Genomic DNA, 23,787 nt, shown 5'->3' with positions numbered 1-23,787 from the left:
TGCCGCCCCATCTCCCGAAGGACTCAGGGCGGCTAACAACAATAAAATACAAATATATACAAATATTAAAAAAGAATTAAATTGTGTCAAAGTCCCACTAAAACCAATAAAAACATTTAAAATCATAATTAAAAACCCCATTATCATCAGTCCAGGTTGGCCTGTTGGAAAAGATATGTCTTAAGGTCACGGCGAAAGGACCGAAGGTCTGGGGCCATCCGGAGCTCCCGGGGGAGTTGATTCCACCAAGCAGGTGCCCCAACAGAGAAGACCCTCCCCCTGAGGGTTGCCAGCTGTCATTGTCTGGCCAACGGCACCCTGAGGAGGCCCTCTCTGTGTGAGCGTACAGGACAATGGGAAAACGTTCCTGGCAGCAGACGGTCCTGCAAATATCCCAGGCCTAAGCCAGTCGGACAAAATCGCTCGGATCCGGACCGGTTTGGACTCCGACTGAGCAGAGTCTGACGGTGAGGACATGGGCGGTCTTGGTGATGTTATCTGGGAAGAGTTCAATCCTGTGACTCTGGAAGATGTGGACAGGATCATGGGGAGGCTGAGCTCCACCATGTGTTTATTGGACCCGTGCCCCTCCTGGCTGGTTTATGCGGCTCGGGAGGCGACATGAGGCTGGCTCCAGGCAGTGATAACTGCTTCTTTGAGTGAGGGTAGTTTTCCCACCGCCTTGAAGGAGGCGGTGGTAAGACCCCTCCTCAAGAAGCCTGACCTGGACCCAGCTGTTTTAAACAACTATCGACCGGTCTCCAACCTTCGCTTTCTTGCGAAGGTTGTTGAGAGCGTAGTGGCGCATCAGCTCCCTTTGTTCCTGGAGGAAGCTGATTATCTGGACCCGTACCAATCGGGCTTCAGGCCCGGGTACAGCATGGAGACGGCATTGGTCGCGCTGGTGAATGATCTCTGGCGGGCTCGGGACAGGGGTTGCTCCTCTGTCCTAGTCCTATTAGACCTCTCAGCAGCTTTCGATACCATCAACCATGGTATCTTACTGCGGCGTCTCAGGGGGTTGGGAGTGGGAGGCACTGTTTTGCAGTGGTTCTCCTCCTACCTCCTGGGACGTTCGCAGTCGATGTTAGCAGGAGGGCAGAGTTCGGCCTCGAGGCCTCTCGTGTGTGGAGTTCCTCAGGGGTCGGTCCTCTCGCCTCTCCTGTTCAACATCTATATGAAGCCACTGGGTGAGATCATTCGTGGTTTTGGGGTTGGGTATCATCTGTATGCTGATGATACCCAGCTTTTCATCTCCACCCCAAACCACCCCAGTGATGCCCTCGATGTGATGTCCCATTGCCTGGAGGCGGTTCGGGTCTGGATGGGGAGGAACAGGCTTTGGCTCAATCCCGACAAGACTGAGTGGTTGTATGTGCCGGCATCTCGGGAAATTCAGGTTATTCCATCTTAACCATGGGGGGGTGAGGTATTACCCCCTGTAGATAGGGCTCGCAACTTGGGTGTCCTCCTAGATTCACAGCTCTCCCTGGAAGATCATATAGGAGCGGTGACTAGGGGGGCCTTTGCCTGGTGCGCCAATTGCGACCCTATCTGGACCGGGATACCTTGCGTACAGTCACTCATGCGCTCGTGACCTCTCGTTTAGACTACTGCAATGCTCTCTACATGGGGCTGCCCTTGAGGACCACTCGGAGGCTTCAACTGGTGCAGAATGCGGCCGCGCGAGTTGTGTTGGGGGTCTCCCAATACTCCCATGTAACACCTCTACTCCGTGAGCTGCATTGGCTTCCAGTTGCCCTCCGGGTGAGATTCAAGGTGCTGGTGATGACCTATAAAGCCCTAAATGGCATGGGTCCGGATTACTTACGGGAGCACCTGCTGCCGGTATCAACTTCCCTTCGTCCAGTGTGCTCCCACAGAGAGGGCCTCCTCAGGGTGCCGTCGGTCAGAGAGTGTCAGCTGGCGACCCCCAGGGGAAGGGCGTTCTCTGTGGGTGCGCCAGAATCATTTACCGGTTGAGCTCCGGGTGGCTCCTGACCTTCGCTCCTTCGGCCGTGACCTGAAAACTTACTTATTTGAACAAGCCGGCCTGGTCTGATAGGTTTGGGGTATTTTAATAGTAATTTTAATTAATTTTTATTGTAATTGGGCTTTTTATTTAATATTTATCTTAACTTTTGTATATTGTATTTTTATTGTATTTATTGCTCTGTATACCGCCCTGAGTCCTTCGGCAGAAGGGCGGTATAGAAATTATAATAATAATAATAATAATAATAATAATAATAATAATAATAATAATAATAATAATAATAATGATGATGATGATGATGATGATGATGATGATGTAGGGCTTCATAGGTAAGAACCAGCACCTTGATTAAGTTTTGACGGGTCCTCCCCCGACCAAATTTATTCAAGCTGTTCCCAATGGGACTCAGGCAGAGAGCAATCTTTTGATTCTGATTCCAACAGAGGATGTTAGAATTCGTTTCTTTGACTTTGCGAGATTTTCTCAGGGACCTTGTGGCATTAATAACTCGCTCAGCTAAGTTCTTCATCTTTGAAGAACTGATTTTTTTGGGGGAGGGGGGCATTGAAGATTGTTTTGTGTGTGTGTGTGTGTGTGTGTGTGTGTGTGTAATGTGACGTGGGATATTTCTTGACTTTTTTCCACCTTTTTAAAAAGGTGGCTGGGCTTTTTAGGAGAGAAATAATAGGGGGAGGGGGAGCCTACAGAAACATGGTCAATGGAGACCCCCTTTTGCCACTCACCGATCCTCAGCAGAGCCTCTTTCCTGTAGGACAGGTATCTCTGCAGGCACTCAATGCAGGTCCCCTCCAGGAAGGTTTTTTTCCTCTGGGACCCCCCTGGATGCATGTCCCACTCCTCCTTGACCTTCTTGGCCTGGGGCTGAGCTGCCACCCATCTGAGGGTCTCCTTGTCGAAGCTGAAGAAGTCCATCCCATCGTAGCCGTAGTGCAAAAACCCTCCTTTGCTCCCATCTTCCCTGAGCTCGCAGCCTAACATCACCTGCCAGGTGTGAAGCCCTGAAAGAGACCCAGAGGGGGTGGGTGTGAATGAAAAGGGTGCAAGATTCTTCTCCCTTGACACAATTATAGCCTACCCCTCTTCCCCTTGAGGAGAGAAACACAGTTTCTCCCTCATCATCATCATACAAGAAGTATCCTCTACTTCAATTAACTCTGCTTGGCTAGCATCTGGCTGTGTAGAATGTCTTGGTGAGGGAGAAAACCAGGAGGGGGTGGTTGGGGGGGGGAGAGTGGGGTGTCTTTCCTTTGCAGAAAAGAAAAGCTCACCATTGCGCCCCAGGCAGGCACTGGAGGCCAAAAGTGAAACTGCCTCTGCTCACCTCTAGTCTGGTGGTCCAGTCTGGATAACTTCTCCAGGTCAGTCCCAATCACCCACTCAAGGACCCGAAACGTTTCCTCCTCCACCTCCTCCATCCAGGGCACCAGAGCCTCCATCTTCCTGTTGAGGCTGTCATAGCAAGCGATGGGCTGGTCATCCAGGTAGCTCCTAATGAAGGACTGAGGCAGCCCCTGGCTGGGCTCTGGCACATGCAGGTAGGAATAACACAAGGTGTGTGTGGGAGAGCCTGCAGAGGGAGAAGGAAGAAGGGTAGAATTAGGGGGTCTGCACTGCAGCTCCACCCCCTTCAACATTTTCATAATCATAATAGTAAAGTTGGAAGGGACCGTGGAGGTCATCTAGTGCAACCCCCTGCTCAGGCAGGAAATCCTATACTATTTCAGACAACTGGGAGTCCAGTCTCTTCTTAAAAACTTCCAGTGTTGGAGCATTCACAGCTTCTGGAGGCAGGTTGTTCCACTGGTTAATTGTTCGGTCAGGAAGTTTCTCCTTAGTTCTAGGTTGCTTCTCTCCTTGGCTAATTTCCATCCGTTGCTTCTTGTCCTGCTTTCAGGTGCTTTGGAGAATACCTTGACTCCCTCTTCTTTGTGGCAGCCCCTGAGATATTGGAAGGCTGCTATCATGTCACCCCTCATCCTTCTCTTCATTAAATTAGACATATCCAATTCCAGCAGCCATTCCTTATACTGTATGTTTTAGCCTCCAGTCCCCTAATCATCTTTGTTCCTCTTCTCTGTACTCTTTCCAGAGTCTCAACATCTTTTTTACATCATGGTGACCAAAAATGGACGCAGTATTCAAAGTTTGGCCTTACCAAGGCATTGTAAAGTGGTATTGCTACTTCAAGGGACGCGGTGGCTCAGTGGGTTAGGACGCTGAGCTTGTCGATCAGAAGGTCGGCAGTTTGGCGGGTCGAATCCCGAGTGCCGCGTAGCAGAGTGAGCGCCTGTTACTCGTCCCAGCTTCTGCCAACCTAGCAGTTCGAAAGCACGTAAAAATGCAAGTAGAAAAATAGGGACCACTCCGGTGGGAAGGTAACAGCGTTCCGTGCGCCTTTGGTGTCTAGTCATGCCGGCCACATGACCACGGAGACGTCCTCGGACAAGCGCTGGCTCTTCGGCTTTGAAACGGAGATGAGCACCGGCCCCTAGAGTCGGAAACGACTAGCACGCATGTGCGGGGGAACCTTTACCTTTACCTTTACCTTTATTGCTACTTCATGTGATCTTGATTCTATCCCTCTGTTAATGCAGCCTAGCACTGTGTTGGCCTTTTTGGCAGCTGCAGCACACGGCTGGCTCCTATTTAAGGGATTGTCCACTAGGACTCCGAGATCCCTCTCACAGTTACTACTATTGAGCAAGGTACCCCCTATACCAGTGATGGTGAACCTTCCGCTTGGGAAGTCTCATGTCTGTAAACCCAAGGAAAAAGCCACGCCCACGCTGTCCTTGGGTGACCTTGAGAACATCTGGGCAGGCCCACATCTGGGTAAAGATCCTCAGGTAGCTCCTCTGGGCCCTCTGGGTTCCCAGCCTGCTATTTGTGGGCCTGACCTCCATGGTGAATTCCCCCCCCCATGCCGCCCCTGTTGTCCACCTTGGGAAATGTCTGACGGAAGTTAACAAGTGAGTTGAAGATCTGTTTGCCCTCCAGAGAGACAAGCTTTCAAGCGAGGGCAAAATTTGTCGAAAAGGGGTGAGCAGGATGGCGAGGAGAAAGGTGGCAGGGCTGAACTCTGCAACTTCTCTTTTCTCTTTTACTCTCTGTTGTCGGAGAAGAGTCCAGAAGATAGGCTTAAGATACAGGAGGATTTGGACAGACTCGAATACTGGGCACTATCTAAAAAAATGAAATTCAATGGTGAAAAAAAGTAAGGTTCTACATTTAGGCAGGAAAAATCAAATGCACAGGTATAGTACAGGGGGTACCTCACTTAAGAGTAGCAACTGTGAGAGGGATCTCGGAGTCCTAGTGGACAGTCACTTAAAAATGAGCCAGCAGTGTGCTGCAGCTGCCAAAAAAGCCAACACAGTGCTAGGCTGCATTAACAGAGGGATAGAATCAAGATCGTACTAATAGTACTAATACCACTTTACAATGCCTTGGTAAGGCCACACCTGGAATACTGCATCCAGTTTTGGTCATCACGATGTAAAAAAGATGTTGAGGCTCTAGAAAGAGTACAGAGAAGAGCAACAAAGATGATTGGGGGACTGGAGGCTAAAACATATAGGGAACGGTTGCTGGAATTGGGTATGTCTAGTTTAACAAAGAGAAGGATGAGGGGGGACATGATAGCCGTGTTCCAATATCTCAGGGGTTGCCACAAAAAAGAGGGAGTCAAGCTATTTTCCAAAGCATCTGAAGGCAGGACAAAAAGCAACGGATGGAAACTAATCAAAGAGAAAAGCAACCTAGAACTAAGGAGAAACTTCTTGACATTGAGAACAACTCATCAGTGGAATAACTTGCCTCCAGAAGCGGTGAATGTTCCAACACTGGAAGTTTTTAAGAAGAGACTGGACAGCCATTTGTCTGAAATGGTATAGGACAGGGGTGTCAAACTCAATTTCATTGAGGGCCGCATCAGCATTGCGGTTGCCCTCAGGGGGCCAGGTGGGTATGGCCAGGGTGGGCGTGGCCTACTGGGTGGGTGTGGCTAGTGTGTGTATGGCCTACTGGGTGGGCGTGGCCAGCTCTACATCGTTCGCATCAAGGGTGCCTATGGGGGCCTGGGCAGGAGTGGGACAGATCTGAGGGTCTCTGGCAGAAGGAGGGTCTCTGGGCCAGGGCCAAGGCAGTGGGGGCCGTTCCCTCACTGTTTCCAGAATGGCTTCGTGGGCCACATGAAACCACTTTGCGGGCCGGATCCGGCCCCCGGGACTTGTTTGACATGTCTGGTATAGAGTTTCCGGCCTGAGCAGGGGGTTGGACTATATATATTTATATTTATATTTATTGGATTTATATACCGCCCTTCTCCCGAAGGACTCGGGGCAGTGTACAGGGCAATTAAAACACAATATACAATATACAATATACAAAGTTAAAAATAAATTAAATTAAATTAGCCCTAACAAGTAAAACACATTCTAAAAATTTAAAATTTAAAATCCCAATCCCTCAGTCCAGGCCGGCAAGCTCAAATAACCAAGTTTTCAGGTCATGGTGAAAGGAGTGAAGGTCGGGAGCCATCCGGAGCTCAACAGGGAGCTGGTTCCAGAGGGCAGGCGCGCCCACAGAGAATGCTCTCCCCCTGGGGGCCGCCAGTCGGCATTCCCTGGCCAACGGCACCCTGAGGAGGCCCTCTCTATGGGAGCGCACAGGACGATGGGAAGTTGACACCGGCAGAAGGTGCTCCCGTAAATAATCCGGACCCATGCCATTTAGGGCTTTATAGGTCATCACCAGCACCTTGAATCTCACCTGGAAGACAACTGGAAGCCAATGCAGCTCGCGGAGCAGAGGTGTTACATGGGAGGATCGGGAGACCCCCATCACAACCCGCGTGGCCGCATTCTGCACCAGTTGGTGCCTCCAAGTGGTCTTCAAGGGCAGCCCCATGTAGAGAGCATTGCAGTAGTCTATCCGAGAGGTCACGAGCGCATGAGTGACTGTACGTAGGGCATCTCGGTCCAAATAGGGCTGCAACTGGCGCACCAGGCGAACCTGGGCAAAAGGCCCCCTGGTCACAGCTCCTATGTGATCTTCTAAACTGAGCTGTGAGTCAAGGAGGACGCCCAAGTTGCGAGCCCTATCTACGGGGGGTAACACCTCACCCCCCATAGTTAAAGATGGAATAGAGTGGATAACCCAAGATGCCGGTATGTACAGCCACTCGGTCTTGTCAGGATTTAGACGAAGCCTGTTCCTCCCCATCCAGACCCGAACCGCCTCCAGGCAATGGGACATCACGGCGAGGGCATCACTGGGTTGATTTGGGGTGGAAATAAAAAGCTGGGTATCATCAGCATACTGAAGATACCCCACCCCAAAACCACGAATGATCTCACCCAGCGGCTTCATATAGATGTTGGAGGGACGAGAGGACTGACCCCTGAGGGACTCCACAAACGAGAGGCCTCGAGGCCGACCTCTGCCCTCCTGCCAACACCGACTGCAAACGACCCAGGAGGTAGGAGGAGAACCACTGTAAAACAGTTCCACCCACTTGAAACCCCCTGAGGCGCCGCAGTAAGATACCATGGTCGATGGTATCAAAAGCCGCTGAGAGGTCTAATAGGACTAGGACAGAGGAACAACCCCTCTCCTGAGCCCGCCCGAGATCATTCACCAGCGCGACCAGTGCCGTCTCCGTGCTGTACCTGGGCCTAAAACCCGATTAGTAGGGGTCCAGATAATCCGCTTCCTCCAGGAACAGAGGGAGCTGATGTGCCACCACACTCTCAACAACCTTCGCTAAAAAGCAAAGGTTGGAGACCGGATGATAGTTGTTCAAAATAGCCGGGTCCAGGGCAGGCTTCTTGAGGAGGGGCCTCACCACCGCGTGCTTGAAGGCAGCAGGAAAGCTACCCTCCCTCAAAGAAGCAGTTATTACTGCCTGGAGCCACCCTTGTGTCCCCTCCCGAGCTGCATATACCACCCAGGAGGGGCACGGGTCCAATAAACACGTGGTGGAACTCAGCCTCCCCATGATCCTGTCCACTTCTTCCGGAGTCACAGGGTCGAATTCTTCCCAGATAATGTTCCCAAGACCGCTCATCTCCCCCCCCCCGTCAGACTCCGCCCAGTCGGAGTCCAGACCTGCCGAATCTGAGCGATTTTGTCTGCCAGATGTTGACTAAACTCGGCATGACCCTGCAGGGGCTCCTCCCTCACCTCCTGATTAAGGAGGGACCGAGTCACCCTAAACAGGGCGGCCGGGCGATTATCTGCGGACGCGATGAGAGCAGCAGAGTAGTTAAACTTCGCTGCCTCCATCGCTGCGAGATAAGACCTCGTAAAGGTTCTTAACCGCAATTGGTCAGATTCAGACGGGCTGGATCTCCAACAGCTCTCTAGGCTCTGTCTCCGACGCTTCATCTCCCGGAGCTCCACGGAAAACCATGGAGCCCGCCGGGATCTGCGCCGGGACAAGGGCCGCATGGGAACAATGCAGTCAAGTGCCTCCATGGCTGCCCTTTCTCAGGCTTCCACTAAGGCATTGACCGTGCTGTGAGCGAAGACAGGCACAGGTCCAAGCGCCACCTGGAAGCGTTCAGGGTCCATTAGGCGCCTGGGGCGGAACCACCTAGTCAGTTCCACAACCCCGCGACAGGGGGGGGGTGTGAAACGGAAGGCCAGCTGCAGGAGTTGATGATCGGTCCATGACAGGTGTAATAACTGGAAATCCCCCTCCCAGATCATCAAGCCACCGTCCAGATAAAAAGATAAGATCGAGTGTGTCGGGCCCTGAATTACTTGGGTCAGGTCCATGGTCATCATGGAGGCCATAAACTCCCGAGGCAACCCCAACGAACCTCCCAGGGACGGCAGGTTGAAGTCCCCCAGAACCATAAGTCTGGGGAACTCAACCGCCAACCCAGAGAGGATGTCAAGGAGCTTGGGCAGGGCTGCTGCTACGCAGGTAGGTGAGAAATACGGCAGCAACAAACCCAACTGAGCCCCAGGGCCACATCTCAGGAGGAGCGACTCACACCCGAGTATCTGAACAATGGTAGCCTCCCGCGGGCACAAGGTCTCCCTTACAACCACCGCAACACCCCACCCCTTCCCTGAGCCCGAGGCTGGTGAAGCACACGGAAACCTGGTGGGCAAAGTTCAGTCAGAGGGACACCTCCCTCTGTACCCAACCAAGTCTCCGTAATGCAAGCCAGATCTGCACACTCCTCTTCAACCAACTCTCAAATAAGAGGAGCCTTATTAACTACTGATCTGGCGTTAAAGTACACCAGCCTGAGCTCAGGGGCCTGCTCATCCCTGCTCCTGGAAACATGGGTCAAATCCGGGGGGGGGTCGGAGCACGCCACCGCTTGAAGATAGCGGGGGTGCGCTCCTGAATGTTGATACGGCCCCCCCGTGCAGCCACCTGCTGCCATTCCCAATCGTCATTGGGATCCGCAACCCCACCCCCCACTCCGGAGACCCAGAGGTGCCCAACCCAAGCCCCATCCCACCGCGACCTGTCACAAGCCTGGACTGAACATCGGTTGGTGGAAGCCCCCCAAATTCCAACCCAAACCGCAATCCAACCCTCCCCCCTAACCCCTTAAAATATTTAGATATAAAACAAATCAGGGGCCTCTTCCTAGAAATAAACCAGAGACCCCAATCCATGCCTAACCATCTCTCAAGATGAGCTTCCAACTTTAATTATTATTATTATTATTATTATTATTATTATTATTATTATTATTATTATTATTATTATTATTATTATTATTATTATTATTATTATTATTAATTATTATTTACAAATAGGAACCATTCCAAATCAGGCTGACACGCGCGTGAGAGAAGGAAGCATTTTTCCTTCTGGGAAAAGGAGTTTGGGAGTGAGGGGGGGAATGGGGGGAAGAGAAAGACCCAGCCCAGGATATGCGCCCCCCCCCCTCCGCTTTCTATTTCCTCTCCCCCTTGCAAACTCACCGCAAAAACCTCCATCCACGAAGGACCCCAGCACCGCTCCCAAGAGCAAGAGGGGCGCCCGGGGCAGCGGCATCGCCCTCCAACCACGCGCCCCCGGGCGCCTCCAACCCAGGACACCCCCCCCCACCTCCGCCGTCCGTTAATGACAAGTCGCTTAGGCGCCGCACCCGGTCCGGGTCTCGTCCGGGTCCGCCGAAAAGTCCAACTCTGCTAACTTTCTCCGGGTCCGCGAAGAAGAGAGAAAACGGCGCTGCGCCCTTGCAGGCTTCCGGGGGGGGGGCGGAGGGAGGGGGTCTCGGGGAGACGTTGCCCACCACCGGCAGCTTAACGCTCCAACGTTCTGGTTAGCCCGGTTGTGTGAACGCAGCCACCTGCTCGCCAAGTCTTCTCGGGAGGCTTTCCGATCGATCCTCCCCCCTTCGCCCCACAGGGCTTTTGGGGGGCGGGGGGGGCTTTAGGGTTAATTATTGGTACCTGCAACGGAAGACACCTTCGCTCCGCCAATGACAGCGCCGCTCTCCGCCCTCGGCCCGCCCCCTTCGCCCCCCCCCCCGCCCCTCTCACCTGCGCTGAATTCTCCACCCGTCCGAAGTCTGCGCTGCCCGGTAATAAAACTTTTGTTTTATTACCGGTAATTAATCAATCAACGGCTCAACAAATGGAGAGGAAAAAGCGCCTGAAGGCAGGACGAGAAGCAACGGATGGAAACTAGTCAAGGAGAGAAGCAACCTAGAACTAAGGAGAAAATTCCTGACAGTGAGTGAGAATAATAATAAACCTTTATTGTCAAAGTACAACTATGTGTACATTGAGATTAGCTGAGCCTCCCCCACCCTGCTCTCTTCCCCCCAACACACAGTGACAACAAACCCTCCATCCTACCACACCATGTGAACCAACTACACCACACACCGGCCTCCCAAGTCAATTCTGCATAAGTTCACAGAGATTATATCCCATTTAAAAGCCTAACAGCCCACGGATAAAAGCTATTTTTCAGCCTGTTGGCTATACTCCTATATCTCCTACTGGATGGTAGGAGAGTAAAGAGATACCATCCAGGGTGTAAGTCATCCCTGAGAATCTTCCTCACTCTTCCAAGGCAGCGAGCCCTGGCGAGGTCATCCAGTGGTGTCAGGGGACAGCCCACAATGTCTTGTGCTGTCCTCACCACCCTCTGTAATGCCTTCCTATCCGCGGCTGTCAGACCAGCATACCAAACCACAATACCATACGAGAGGACGCTCTCTATAGTAGACCGGTAAAAGAGGGTCATTGGCCGTTGTTCTACCCTGTTCTTCCGCACGACCCTAAGAAAGTGAAGCCTCTGTTGGGCCTTTCTAGCCACCTGGGTTGGGTTAACTTTCCAGGTCAGATCTTCACAGAGGTAGACTCCCAGAAATTTAAAGGAGGAACCACCTGCCTCCAGAAGTGGTGAATGCTATAGAAGAATGGACTTTAAAAGTTTCCAACCTGGCAGAAATGGCAAAGATTTCAGCGTACTTGAAAGACCATTCACAACAGAGATATATTGTGGAGTGGAAAAAATGGATTGATTATATTCAGAATAAATATGGGACTATAAAGTTTCATCTAGCATTTGAATAAGTATTGATGTGATATTTATATTGCTTGTAGTTATTTTATAAGAGTTAAAGTGCGATAGATTTAATAGCTTATTGTTGTTTGCATAAGGTAGATTATGATTGTTTGTATTTTTATACCCTGTATTTAACTCTGGGAAGTCAGGGAGGGGGAGGGGGAAGGGAGGGAGGTGTTGAGGAGGGTTGGGGAGAGGGGAGGGGGTTGGGAGGGGTTTTGTTTTGTTAAAAAAATGTATTGTAAAACTTTTCAATAAAAAAAAGAAGAAATGGTGAATGCTCCAACACTGGAAGTTTTTAAGAAGAGACTGGCCAGCCATTTGTCTGAAATGGTATAGGGTTTCCTGCCTAAGCAGGGGGTTGGACTAGATGACCTCCACGGTCCTTCCAACTTATTAGTAGTATTAAACCGCAGGTGTCTATTATCTTCAGCACTTCTGAGAACAGCAAACCTCGGCCCGGGGCTCTCTTAACTCCCAGCTGCTGTTTCCTTACAGTCTTCCAGGGCAGCCCAAGGAAGAGCACCCTGCGGTTATCTAGCCTGGAGGACCATAAAGCATGGAGGGTGGAGCTGGGGGCTGTCACTCAAGGACAAGAGGGGGCAGTTGGTGCGGCAGCCAAATCTGGGCAAAAGGCATTTTGCAAGCAATCCCACAAGTGGCTGTCAAACTCCCCAAAGGGTTTTGGGGCATAGTGGGGTTCAGGCTCCTGGCAGAGGGAGGAGGGGCCTTTTGGAGAGCAGGAAATCCCTCCGATAGCCTCTGGCTGGCTTGTCGGAGGGGGAAAGCGAGGGGAGGGGCAAAGTACACCCGCCCACAAACATCCACACACACACACACACACACAGCAAAGATCTGATTAGCGTACTGCTGCTATTCTCAGAAGCGCTGGAGATAAACATCTGCGGTTTCTCTCCGTTTGTTGCGCCTTTTATTTAGCGTGCAAAACAAACTTTATTACCGTTTCCCTCCCGAACCCCCAAACTTCGAACGGGTGGGGAATTTCAGCGGAGCTCGGGAGGGGGCGGGATAGGGGCGAGTATGGAGACCGGGCGCTGTCATTGGGGGAGCGAAGGAGTCTTCGGCTGCAGGTGTAAATCAAAGGCACAGCTAAGTGCGGCCGCTCGTCTCCTTCTTCTTGGGGTGAGAAGCACCAAAGGCAACAAAGGGAAGGGGTGAAGGAATGGGATAGGATGGGATAGGATAGGATAGGACAGGACAGGATAGGAAGAGAAATAGAAATATATTAGAATATACTAGAAGAGAAGAGAAGAGGAGGAGAAAAGAGAAAAGAGAAAGAATTGGAAAGGACTTTGGAGGTCTTCTAGTCCAACCCCCTGCTCAGGCAGGAAACCCTACCAAAAAGCTGTCCAGCCTTTTTTTTAAAAAGCGTCCAGTGTTGGAGCATTCACAACATCTGGAGGCAGGTTGTTCCGCTGATTAATTGTTCTGTTAGGAAATTTCGCTTCTCTTCTTGATGAGTTTCCATCCGTTGCTTCTTGTCCTGCCTTCAGGTGCTTTGGAGAATAGCTTGGCTCCCTCTTCTTTGGGGCAGCCCCTGAGATACTGGAACACTGCTATCATGTCTCCCCCCTCGCCCTTCTCTTCGTTAAACTAGACATACCCAATTCCAGCAACCGTTCCCTATATGTTTTAGCCTCCAGCCCCCTAATCATCTTTGTTGCTCTCCTCTGTACTCTTTCTAGAGTCTCGACATCTCTCTCTCTCTGTCTCTCTCTCTGTCTCTCTCTCTGTCTCTCTCTCTCTCTCTCTCTCTCACACACACACACACACACACACACACACACACACCCTCTGAAGATCTGGTCAGGCTGCTGCTGCTGTTCTCAGAAGGGCTGGAGATAAACAGCTGCGGCTTCTCTCCACAAACGGTAATAAAAAATTTACCGGGCAGCGCAATTTCCGCTCTTTCCTTCCCGGACCCGCAGACTTTGGACGGGTGGAGACCTTCAGAGGAGCTCGGAGGGGGCGGGACAGGGGTCGAGGGAGTGGGGCGAAGGTGGAGAGAGGCGCTGTCATTGGCCGAGCGAAGGTGCAAATGCTGGTTTTAACCAGCGCTCCTCTTGCTCCGGAGCGCGGCCTTCGGGTCCTTCCTTACCGGGGGGCTGCGGGGCTGAGAAGCGCGCGAGGCGAAGAGCGCGGCTCCTTGGCGGGGCTCCTGGCGGAAAGGAGCGGGGTCCCGAGCCTGACGCTACGCAAACACGCGTCCCCGTCCCCTTCAGATCATCGACCATTTTATCTTCTGCCTGAAGGTCCCCCTATGAAACCCTACGGGGCGAAGGGGGTGGGGGATCGATTGGAGAGCCTCCCGAGAAAGAATTGGCGAGGAGGTGGCTGCGTTCACACAGTCGGCGTCACCAGGTCGTTTGAAGGGGAACTTGCCGGTTGTGGGCAGCGTCTCTCTGGGACCCCTCCCTCCCTCCAGGGCCGCGGAAGACTGCAAGAGGAGCAGCGCCGTTTTCTCTCTCCTTCGCGGAGCCGGAGAATGTTAGCAGACTTGTCGCTGAGGGACGTCAGGTGTCCTCGGTTGTGATGCAAAGGCGCGCGGGGGTGGAGGGCGATGCCGCTGGCCCGGGCGTCCCTCTGGATCCTGGGAGTTGTGGTGGGGTCCTTCCTGCCGGGCGCCCTTTGCGGTGAGTTTCTGGAAAGATTTGAGGTGGGGGTGGGGGGTAGGGGGTGGGCTGGGCTGGGGAACAGAAAGGGAGGGTGTCAGAATCCATTGATATCATATTCATAAATGGAATGTTTCAAACATTATTCCATGGATCCTGCCATCTCCTGAAGAGAAGAGAATAGAGGTGTATTGAACCGGTATTAGGCATTTCAAAGGAAAGGAGAAGCCTTTTGAACTGGGGAAACAAAAGGGGGGGGGCTAGCATCTGGCTTGTGTCAAGGAAGAGAGCAATAAATATGAAGGGTCCTAAGTTCCTTTTTCCCACGAGAGGGATGATACGAGAGAAAGGATGGGGGACTGACCAAATGGGATTAAGGGGGGTTAAACCGGGAACTCTTTATAAGGGTTTACTTCGTGGAATAATATTAAGTCCTGTCTCGTTTCCTACAACCAAGCATGTCATAGTAAAGATTCTTTTTGGAATAGATTTGACTCCAAGAATTTTGTCTTCCTAAGACGTGGTTTGGGGTGGGTCCTGAGAGAGGGGGCTGAGCGCCTGTCCTGGGCTGCGTCTTTCTCTCTCCCGTTCCCCCTCAGTCCCAAAACTCCTTTCCCCGGAAGGAAAAAAAAAACAAACCCCTTCCTTCTTCCCCGCTTCACCCAGCCTCTTTTAAAACCTTTAGTATCTGATTTGTAATCGCTTCCCGTTTGTATTTCCGCCAGAAGAGATAGAAAATGGGGAAAGAGAAGTTTGAAACTTCAGCCCTTCTCTCCTTCTCCGTGTCCTCCCCTCTCCTACCTGGGCATCCAAGCTCCACCCTGATCAGCAAATCTTGGGAACTAGTAGAATAGATTGGAGTTGGAAGGGACCTTGGAGGTCTTCTAGTCCAGCCCTCCGCTCAAGCAGGAGAACCTAATATATACCATCTCAGACAAGTGAGGGTCCAGTCTCTTCTTAAAAACCTCCCGTGATGGAGCAGCCACAATTTCTGGGGGCAAGCTGTTCCGCTGGTTAATTGTCCTCACTGTTAGGAAGTTTCTCCTTAATTCCAGGTTGCTTCTCTCTTTGTTCTGTTTCCAACCCTTGTTTCTTGCCTTCTGGTGCTTTGGAGAATAATGTGACCCCCCTCTTCCTGGTGGCAGCCCTTCAAATACTGGAATCCTGCTATCATGTCACCTCTACTTCTTCTTCTTTTCTTTAGACTAGCCCAGCATGGCTGGCTCAGGAATTCTGGGAGTTGAAGTCCACGAGTCCTAAAAGAGCCAAGGTTGCCAACCCCTGGCCTAGCCAAACCCAAGTCCTGCAGCCATTCTTCATATGTTTCAGTCTCCAGGCCTTGCTTGGAAAGCTTTCCTGTCTGGGGAACAGTGGGCAGTCGCTTATTAACTTCCACGTAAATAACGTCTAGCTGACACTTCCCACAGTGGACAAGAGGGAGGGGGAGGGTCGCCATGGAGGTCAGACCCAGAAACAGCAGGCTGGGAACCCAGAAGGCCCAGAGAAGCAGCAGGAGCACCTTTGCCAGATGTGGCCCTGCCCAGATGTTGCCAAGCTCAGTCAAGGGCTGCCCGGGGTCATTGGGGGGGGGAGGGAACCTGTTGCGGAGGGACTGTTTGTGGCAATAAACTGTTAAAGGGGATGGAGCTGCAGTGCAGACCCCCTAATTCTGCCCTTCTCCTTCCTCCTCCTCCTCTTCCAGGCTCTCCCTCACACTCCCTGTGCTACTCCTACCTGCAGCTCTCTGAGCCCAGCCGGGAGCTGCCTCCGTCCTTCATTAGGGGCTACCTGGACGAGCAGCCCATCGCTCGCTATGACAGCCACACCAGGAAGACGGAGCCTCTGGTGCGCTGGGTGGACGAGGCAGAGGAGGAGAGGTTTCGCGTCCTTGAGTGGGTGTTTGGGATGGTCCTGGAGATCTCCGAACCCAGCCGCCAGACTGGAGGTGAGCAGAGGCAGCGCCATCTCTGGCCAGTGATGCTTGCTGAGAGAGAGGCATAATGGTGAGGTTTTCCTTCCTGAAAAGGGGAGACCCCCCCCCCAACGTCCACTCCTGATTTTTGCCCTTACCTAGAAATACTTCATGGTCTGAGCCTGGTCAAAATGGGTTGACTGAAGTAGGAGACATTTCTCCTTGGGCGATCAAGAGAGGAAGTAATGTCAAAAGAAGAGAAATTTTGGTTACTAAATTTTAAGACACTTGGAAATTAATAGAAAGTAAGAATGTTACACTGTATTATTAATTAGTTGATGTAAGATGGTGAGAAATAGAATACGTTCAAATAGATAAGACGTGTATCCTGGACATTAGATTTTGCGATGAATTGCGATAAAGGGAACTGCGGTTATTTAAAACTTGGGAATTATAAATAGGAAGTGTTAAATTTAAAGATTAATGGGAAACTAAAAATTGGGAAAAATTAATGAGGACATTGATTCTCTATATTCTGACTCTGACTGTTGTTTAATGATGTATCCCCTTGCTGAGACCCCTGTGCCTGGCCTGTATAAGTGGATACTATCACTGCTAACAGCCTTTGCCAGATAGCAGAACTCATGAAATTACCTTTTTATCATCCAGAAGAACCTTTATTTGCATGCAGAGAAGATTACAGCAGACAAGATGTGGTAGATGATGAAATGGATGGTATTTCAAGGTCAAAAGACAGTAATGGTCCTACTGTCCACATGTATGGTGGGAAGTGAAAGAACAGAGTTAAGAAGGAGGAAGGGGTTGGCTGAACAAATTAACATAATGTTGTAGTTTCCCAAACAACCACATGGTGGTAGCACAATATGCACTGCATAGTGCTTTATGCCTGATGTAACAGCACACTCTATAAAGATTGAATGCTAAAATAACCAGGATAGGTATAAAGCAAAAATCACTGATAAATGTAAGTAAGTTATTTTTATTTAATTGATATAATAGGAATCGTATTAGTTTAAACATGAGACAGTAAACAATAAGGGGGGAAAGAGAGGAAATATTTAACGTGGTAGTTTGAGACTTCTACTACAGATACTTGTATGTTATTGAATTATTGATTAACTCAGCCACCATGTTGCTTTTTAAATACTTAAACGTAAAATTAGAAAATCAATAAAACTTGAGAGAGAGAGAAAGAGAGAGAGAGAGAGAGAGAGAGAGAGAGAGAGAGAGAGAGAGAGAGAGAGAGAGAGAGAGAAAAGAAAAATCGGATTTTTCTCTCCTGATTTCTGGGAAGTGGGTGTAGGCTGTAATGGTGTTTAGGGAGAGGAATCCTGGATCCTTTTCATCCACACCCACCCCCTCTGGCTCACCTTCAGGGCTTCACATCTGGCAGACTAGTTGGGGCTGCGAGCTCAGGGAAGACGGGAGCAAAAGAAGATATTTTCACTACGGCTACGACGGGATGGACTTCCTCAGTTTTGAGAAGGAGACCCTCAGATGGGTGGCAGCTCAGACCCAGGCTCAGAAGGTTAAGGAGAAGTGGGAGGATGATCCAGGGTGGACAGAGAAAATGAAAGACTTCCTGGAGGAGACCTGCATTGAGTGGCTGAAGAGATACCTGTTTTACGGCAAGGAGGCTCTGGAGAGGACAGGTGAGTGGCAGAGGGGGTCTCCAATGAGCATGCTTCCATAGACTCCCCCTCCCCATATTATTTCTGTCTTACCTAGCCATCCTTTGCAGAAATGGGTCAGGAAGAATCCCACCTCACAGTACAGCAAGAAAAATCATCTTTGATGCCACCCAAAATAAGGACTTTGAAGACAAAGAAACTTGAATAAGATATTAAAGTCTGGTTCTATTCCAGTGACAAAATCTTGCAACCCCCCCCCCAAAAAAAAAACCCCTTAACATTGGTTCAGAATGAAAAGATCGGTTTGCTCCTGATTTCTGTGTGGAACAACTTGAAATTGAACCAATTCAGATTTGGAGGGTTAGACACCGAATCGACCCCCAAATTAGGGATTATCTGAGAGCTTTAGCCCACATTGCATGTATATCTTCCCCAAATCAGCCTAAACAGCTTCCATGCCTTTTATCACTGACGCTGCCTGAATCAGTTGCCCAACTTTACAATTATTTCCATCAGAGTGAGAACTTTACCTCCAAATCTACGTATCCCTTTCAGAATTAAGCTGATGAGCTTCAGCGTTCCCATCTTTGATGCTTCCAGAGGTTCAGAGGAGGAGATGGAGCAGAGGGAGAGGATGGCCATGACTTCATATTTAAATCATCTTATCAGAAACTCTCAAAATCCCAATTGCTCTGGTGTGGCTCTTTCTGCAGAGCCCCCCGTGGAGAAGGTGACCAGGAAGATGGTTGATGACAGCCTGGAGAACCTCATCTGCCAGGCCTACGGCTTCTACCCTAAGGAGATCCAGGCCACCTGGACGAGAGACGGAGAAGTCTGGGAAGAAGAGACCCTCCGTAGGAACGTGGCCCCCAACTCAGACGGGACCTATTATGTCTGGCTCAGCATTGAAATCAGCCCCAAGGAGAGGGACCGTTTTCGGTGTCACCTGGAGCACCAGGGCCTGCAGGAGCCCTTGGTCTTGGCTTTCAAGGAGGAAACAGGTGAGAGGCTGGGAGGGTCTGGAATGTAGAAGTAGATTTTGCACAAATGTTTGAAAATATGTGTTAGGGGAGCTAGTTTTCTCCTGCAACATCCCAAGCTTTCAGATGGAGAGCCGGAAATACAGTCCTGCATTTAGCCATGGGAGAGAAGCCATTTCTGTCAGAGGAGTTGGAAATGGTAAGAGCAAATGTAGGAAGATATGATACATGATGATGAGGTGATAGATGAGGTGATGGGTTGTGCCTCTTCCTTCTGCCCTTCAAGGCCATTCGCTCCGTCCTCTTCAGTCTTGGAGGGAAGGGGCTTCTTTCAGGTGTGTGTGGGGGCAGGGACTTCCTGGTGGCCAATGGAGGTTGGGAATGGCTTCCATTGCTCAGCATCTCCACTTCAGGGAACTCAACATCTGTCTGATCAGAGTCCTGTTTCTCCTTTTTTTAGCTACACTGTGGAAGATTCTGGTGGGAACCGGGGCTGCCATAATCTTGGGAGCTGGGATTCTCTTCCTAAGCTGTAAGTGAAACAAAGACATCTACACACACACACACACACACACACACACACCGTGTCTTTCTGTGTTCACTGAGATGGTGTGGGTGGGAGAGTTGCATCCAGGGCCCCCACAAGACCCTTCCCCGTAAATATCATTTTGAACAGGAATCAGAAAGGAAGAAGAAACTCGGCAGCCATTTTCCCAACTCCTGTAAATATCAAAATGTTCCCCATTCCTCTTGCCTGGGAGGAGGTTTCTTTGGCCTCACTGGACAGAGGGGCAAATATCAGGGCTCAGGAGTCCCATAAATGATCTGGGAAGCACTAATCCTGCCCCTGAAGAAGATCCATGTGCCACTTCATCTGGGTAGAGGGACCTTCAGGGAAGCTATTCTGGAACGTTGGGCAGATGCATTAGTCATTGTCCAGATAGGATAAACTCCACGGAATGGTTTTAAACAAAATATTTATTGATCAGGAATTCTAAGCCGTAACTCACGTTTGCTGTAGATACATCTGTCACATGTTTCATATTCTGTCCATTCTCGCAGGGTAAAAAGAAATAATTACCCCATATCAGCAAAGCATGGTTGAGGATATCAGCTGAGCCATGCATGAGGCTTAATAAGACAAACACTTTTTACAACCTTGGCATGTAGCCAGGAAATCCTGTAATAAACTTTGAAGTCTCTCCCAGTGACCAGTTAGACATAGAACTGACCAACAACTAAACTACATTTTCCAGAGGCCATCTCTTAAGGAGACAGCATTTAACCCTTTAAATGCTAATTGCTGTAACAGCACAGAAGCTCTGATGGAAGGTGGGGCCATGGAGAGAGGGACCCATGTCCTCTGCCCCAGCTTGCAATCCCAACTGGAGACAGAGACAAACAGGGTCAAAGGTCCAGCGGTGGAAGGAGACCCTGCTTCCTTGGCTGTGACTCAGAGCAAGAGACCTGAGAGGGAGGGCAGATGTGGGAAGCTGGGAAGTGGAGGTGGGAAGAATTGAGTTTCACCATGTGCAGCTCAGGACATCCATGTAACTTTCTCAGCAATGAGTGCTTTGCCGTTTCCTTCTTCCAGAATGGGCCTTTTGACATGCTAGAAGGTTGGCTTCCTTGTCTAACCTAGTGTGTCCCAGGCTGGCCTTTCAAGATCATCAGCCAAGATGGCTGGTACTTAGATTTGGCTAGGTTGGGACAGGGGCTTTGGAGTACAAATCAAAATAAACCATGATGAGAGCTGCAGTAAGAACTACCAAGTTTGTAGGACACAGGGAATAACCTCAGTCTTGGACCGATAACAGGATTCCCATCATTGTTTAAAATAAATTAATGTCCTTTTGGTCCTTTTGGGAACAGCCCCTGCTGGGCATCTTTGAGTGGTTTCAGTGGTGGAGGAAAAACAGAATCGTGACGTCTCATTGGAGCTCTGATGGGAGCAAGGAGAGTTTTGACTTGATTATTCCTCAATAATTTCATTTTCACCCTTTTGGCTCTTGACAGCCAGCAATTCCGTCTTGGCCCATAAACAGAAGGGAGCAGTTTCTCAAGGTGCTGGTGGATAATCCAGCCAGTTGGACCACCTGGGTCTCCTGGAGATCTTCAACATGAGTCCTTTTGAGCTGCTGCCTCAAAGTTAACTAGCCGTCCTCTCTTTTTGCCATCTTCAGACAAGTGGTGGAGATACAGGAAAAATTTCCATCACAAAGGGACAACTCACCCCATCACGGTTCTCCGGAAAAAGCTTCCTTCTCCCCCTATCTGTGGCACAGAAGACGACGTTCAACCACTGCTGATGCTCCAACCTAAAATTAGATCAAAGGTGAGCCTGACACTTGCTGAAGTCTATTTAACACACGAAGCTCCTCATTTGGAAAATACCTGGTGGACAAGACCATCGGGCTTGTTGGGCTGGGGAATCTACCCTCGTAAGTCTTTCCAAGGTAGCCCTGGAGAGATAGTGCACTGCCTGGGGTCCCTTTGGGGCTCAGCCCCTCCTGCCTGGAGCCCTCTGATTTTCTGATCTTCTGGCCTACAGGGAAGATCCAGACCAGCTCAGCCTCTCCGTCCCACCAATTCTGAGGGAAGAATGTGGGGCAGGGAAGGAAAAAGGAGGACTAGGGGGTGGGGGATGGAGGGAGAGAAAGAGATGGGGGGCTGGAGAAAAGTGAGGAGGGGAGTCCTTGGTGATGATGAGCTGGAGGGGTAACAGGGAAGGAACTCTAAGGGGAGACATGAGGATCCCTCCCAGAAAATTCCTCTCTCCAGGGATGAGAATTGCCAGCCTTCCTCCAATCTGGTTGCTTGCCCTCATGCCTGTTGGCAGTTGCTGTGGGGGGAAGAGGGAGCCATGGAGGGGAGAGAAAGGCCCTCCCTGCCAAGCCCCAGGAAATCAGAAGACCCAGCCAGTTAAAATGGGTATAAAGCTTTATTGCTCTCTCCAAGAATCTGAAGGACTAATGGTCAAACCAATTGAGAAGAGTCAAAAGAATTCCAGGTGGGCTGGCCTCAGGTCTCTTGTGGGCATGAAGGGACTCATGACTGATGATGCATTTGACCCCTCCCCTCCCTCGGCCTCAGCCTGGTCACCACCTGCAGCCCCACCTACAAAAACAGGGTGTTGACTTCCTGCATTTTCTCCCTCTGCAGCACAACACAACCTACGTACGGAGGGCAGAGGCCCCAGAGGGATCCTGAAGACCCTGGTTCAACATTGCCCAATGGAGAATGGAAGCAGCTGATTATTGATGCTGTCGCTGCTGCTGCAGCTGACACTGTCGTTGCTGATTACGATTACGATTACGATTATTTTAATGATTATGTCTGTTACTATGTTTACTATTTTACTTATTATTTCACTAAATATTCAGGTGAAACGGAACCTGAAAGAGAAACAGAATCACAGAGATGGAAGGGACCTTAAGGGTCTTAGCTGCTACCACCGTATGACTCCGGAAGATGTACAGAATTGTGAGATTTAAAAACCCAAAATTTGATACTCACAACTCAAAGACAAGTCTGGTTAACAAAAACAAAGATTTATTGAAAAGAAATTGAAAATAATAAAGAAAATAATAAAGAAAGAAAGCGTTTGCAAACGTGGCCTCTTAGACCCTTCCCAATTTGGATTGGGTTCGAAGAGCGCGCTGAGCAAGTTTCAAAGCAGGTATTTATACTTTCTTTTCTCGATACATGCCCCCCCCAAGAAACTTAAGTTAGTCTTTGAAGTCATTTACATTTCTAAAAGATCTTCTTTGAACCTTTACATCCAAAAGACTTATTGTAACAACTTCCTTACATCCGTCACTACACTATCTTGTTTTACTCACCACCTTGAGGTGTTCCTATCCTTTTTAACATTTCAAAAGAACTTTTTTGATTACCATGTGTGAATTCTCTGTCTAAGCAGGAAATAGATGGCCCCCACATCTTAGTGTTACATTTGATACAATTCATTGGTGTTACATTTGGTACCATTTATAAAAGAATAACCTTTATTTATTTTCCTTTAGAATGAATGATGATATTGCTCTTAAGGATTGCGGTATGCGTGTTTTCATGACTGGTTTGCGGCAATGTCTGCTTCTCAAAACTGTATAAAAGTCCACTGTCGAGCAGGGGGCGTCCCATTTTGGAATTTGCTTTTTTTTAAAAAAATAAAATCTTACTCCCTTCCACCTATTGGGTATGGTTTTTGGGCTCGCGTGCCAGTTTTTCCCAGGTAGTCCCAGAACTATTATGGTACAAAAAACCTTTACTAGTCAAGGAGAGAAGCAACCTAGAACTAAGGAGAAACTTCCTGACAGAACAATTAACCAGTGGAACAACCTGCCTCCAGAGGTGGTGAATGCTCCAACACTGGAGGTTTTTAAGAAGAGACTGGACAGCCATTTGCCTGAAATGGTATAGGGTTTCCTGCCTGAGCAGGGGGTTGGACTAGATGACCTCCAAGGTCCCTTCCAACTTTATTATTATTATTATTATTATTATTATTATTATTATTATTATTATTATTATTATTATTATTATTATTATTATTATTATTATTATTATTAAGATGGCTGCTCTCTCCCTTGACACTACTACTACTTCTTTATTATTATTATTATTATTATTATTATTATTATTATTAATTATCATTATTATTATTATTAATTATCATTATTAATTATTAATTTTATTATTATTATTATGATTATTAATTATCTATTATTATTATTATTATTAAGATGGCTGCTCTCTCGCTTGGCGCTACTACTTCTTCTTCTTAATTATTATTATTATTATTAATTATTATTATTTATTATCTATTTATTATTATCTATTATTATCTATATTATTATCTATATTATTATTATTATTATTATTATTATTATTATTATTATTATTATTATTATTATTATTATTATTATTATTATTATTACAAACAACTGTTTGTGGGGCAATTGGACCAAAGAGTCTGCCGAGAACCCGTTTCCTGAGGAAGGAACATTTCAGTGAAAGAATGATCACTTGTTTAAAAGAGAA

At 49.1% G+C, this 23,787-nt stretch overlaps 1 protein-coding gene and 1 long non-coding RNA gene across 2 annotated transcripts in view; one reads left to right on the top strand and one right to left on the bottom strand.

Annotated features, from left to right (window-relative positions):
• LOC308661366 (major histocompatibility complex class I-related gene protein-like) overlaps positions 1-10,043 on the bottom strand; it is a gene marked incomplete at both ends in the record, with an annotated part of 37,594 nt that extends 27,551 nt beyond the window's left edge. Inside the window, 3 exons of the mRNA XM_081316287.1 lie at positions 2,740-3,015; positions 3,339-3,584; positions 9,971-10,043. Of these exons, the coding sequence (XP_081172413.1) occupies positions 2,740-3,015; positions 3,339-3,584; positions 9,971-10,043 (595 nt within the window). The remainder of the gene's footprint in view (positions 1-2,739; positions 3,016-3,338; positions 3,585-9,970) is intronic.
• Positions 10,044-19,227: 9,184 nt separating this feature from the next.
• LOC308661257 lies at positions 19,228-22,849 on the top strand. Its single transcript, XR_014024927.1, has 3 exons — positions 19,228-19,279; positions 20,931-21,082; positions 21,910-22,849. It is a non-coding gene; the product is annotated as an uncharacterized lncRNA (long non-coding RNA).
• Positions 22,850-23,787: the final 938 nt, after the last annotated feature.

This window comes from Vipera berus, assembly GCF_964194415.1.
Source record: "Vipera berus genome assembly, chromosome: 2".
NCBI classification, from domain to species: domain Eukaryota; kingdom Metazoa; phylum Chordata; class Lepidosauria; order Squamata; family Viperidae; genus Vipera; species Vipera berus.
This window is presented reverse-complemented; position numbering and strand designations above follow the sequence as displayed.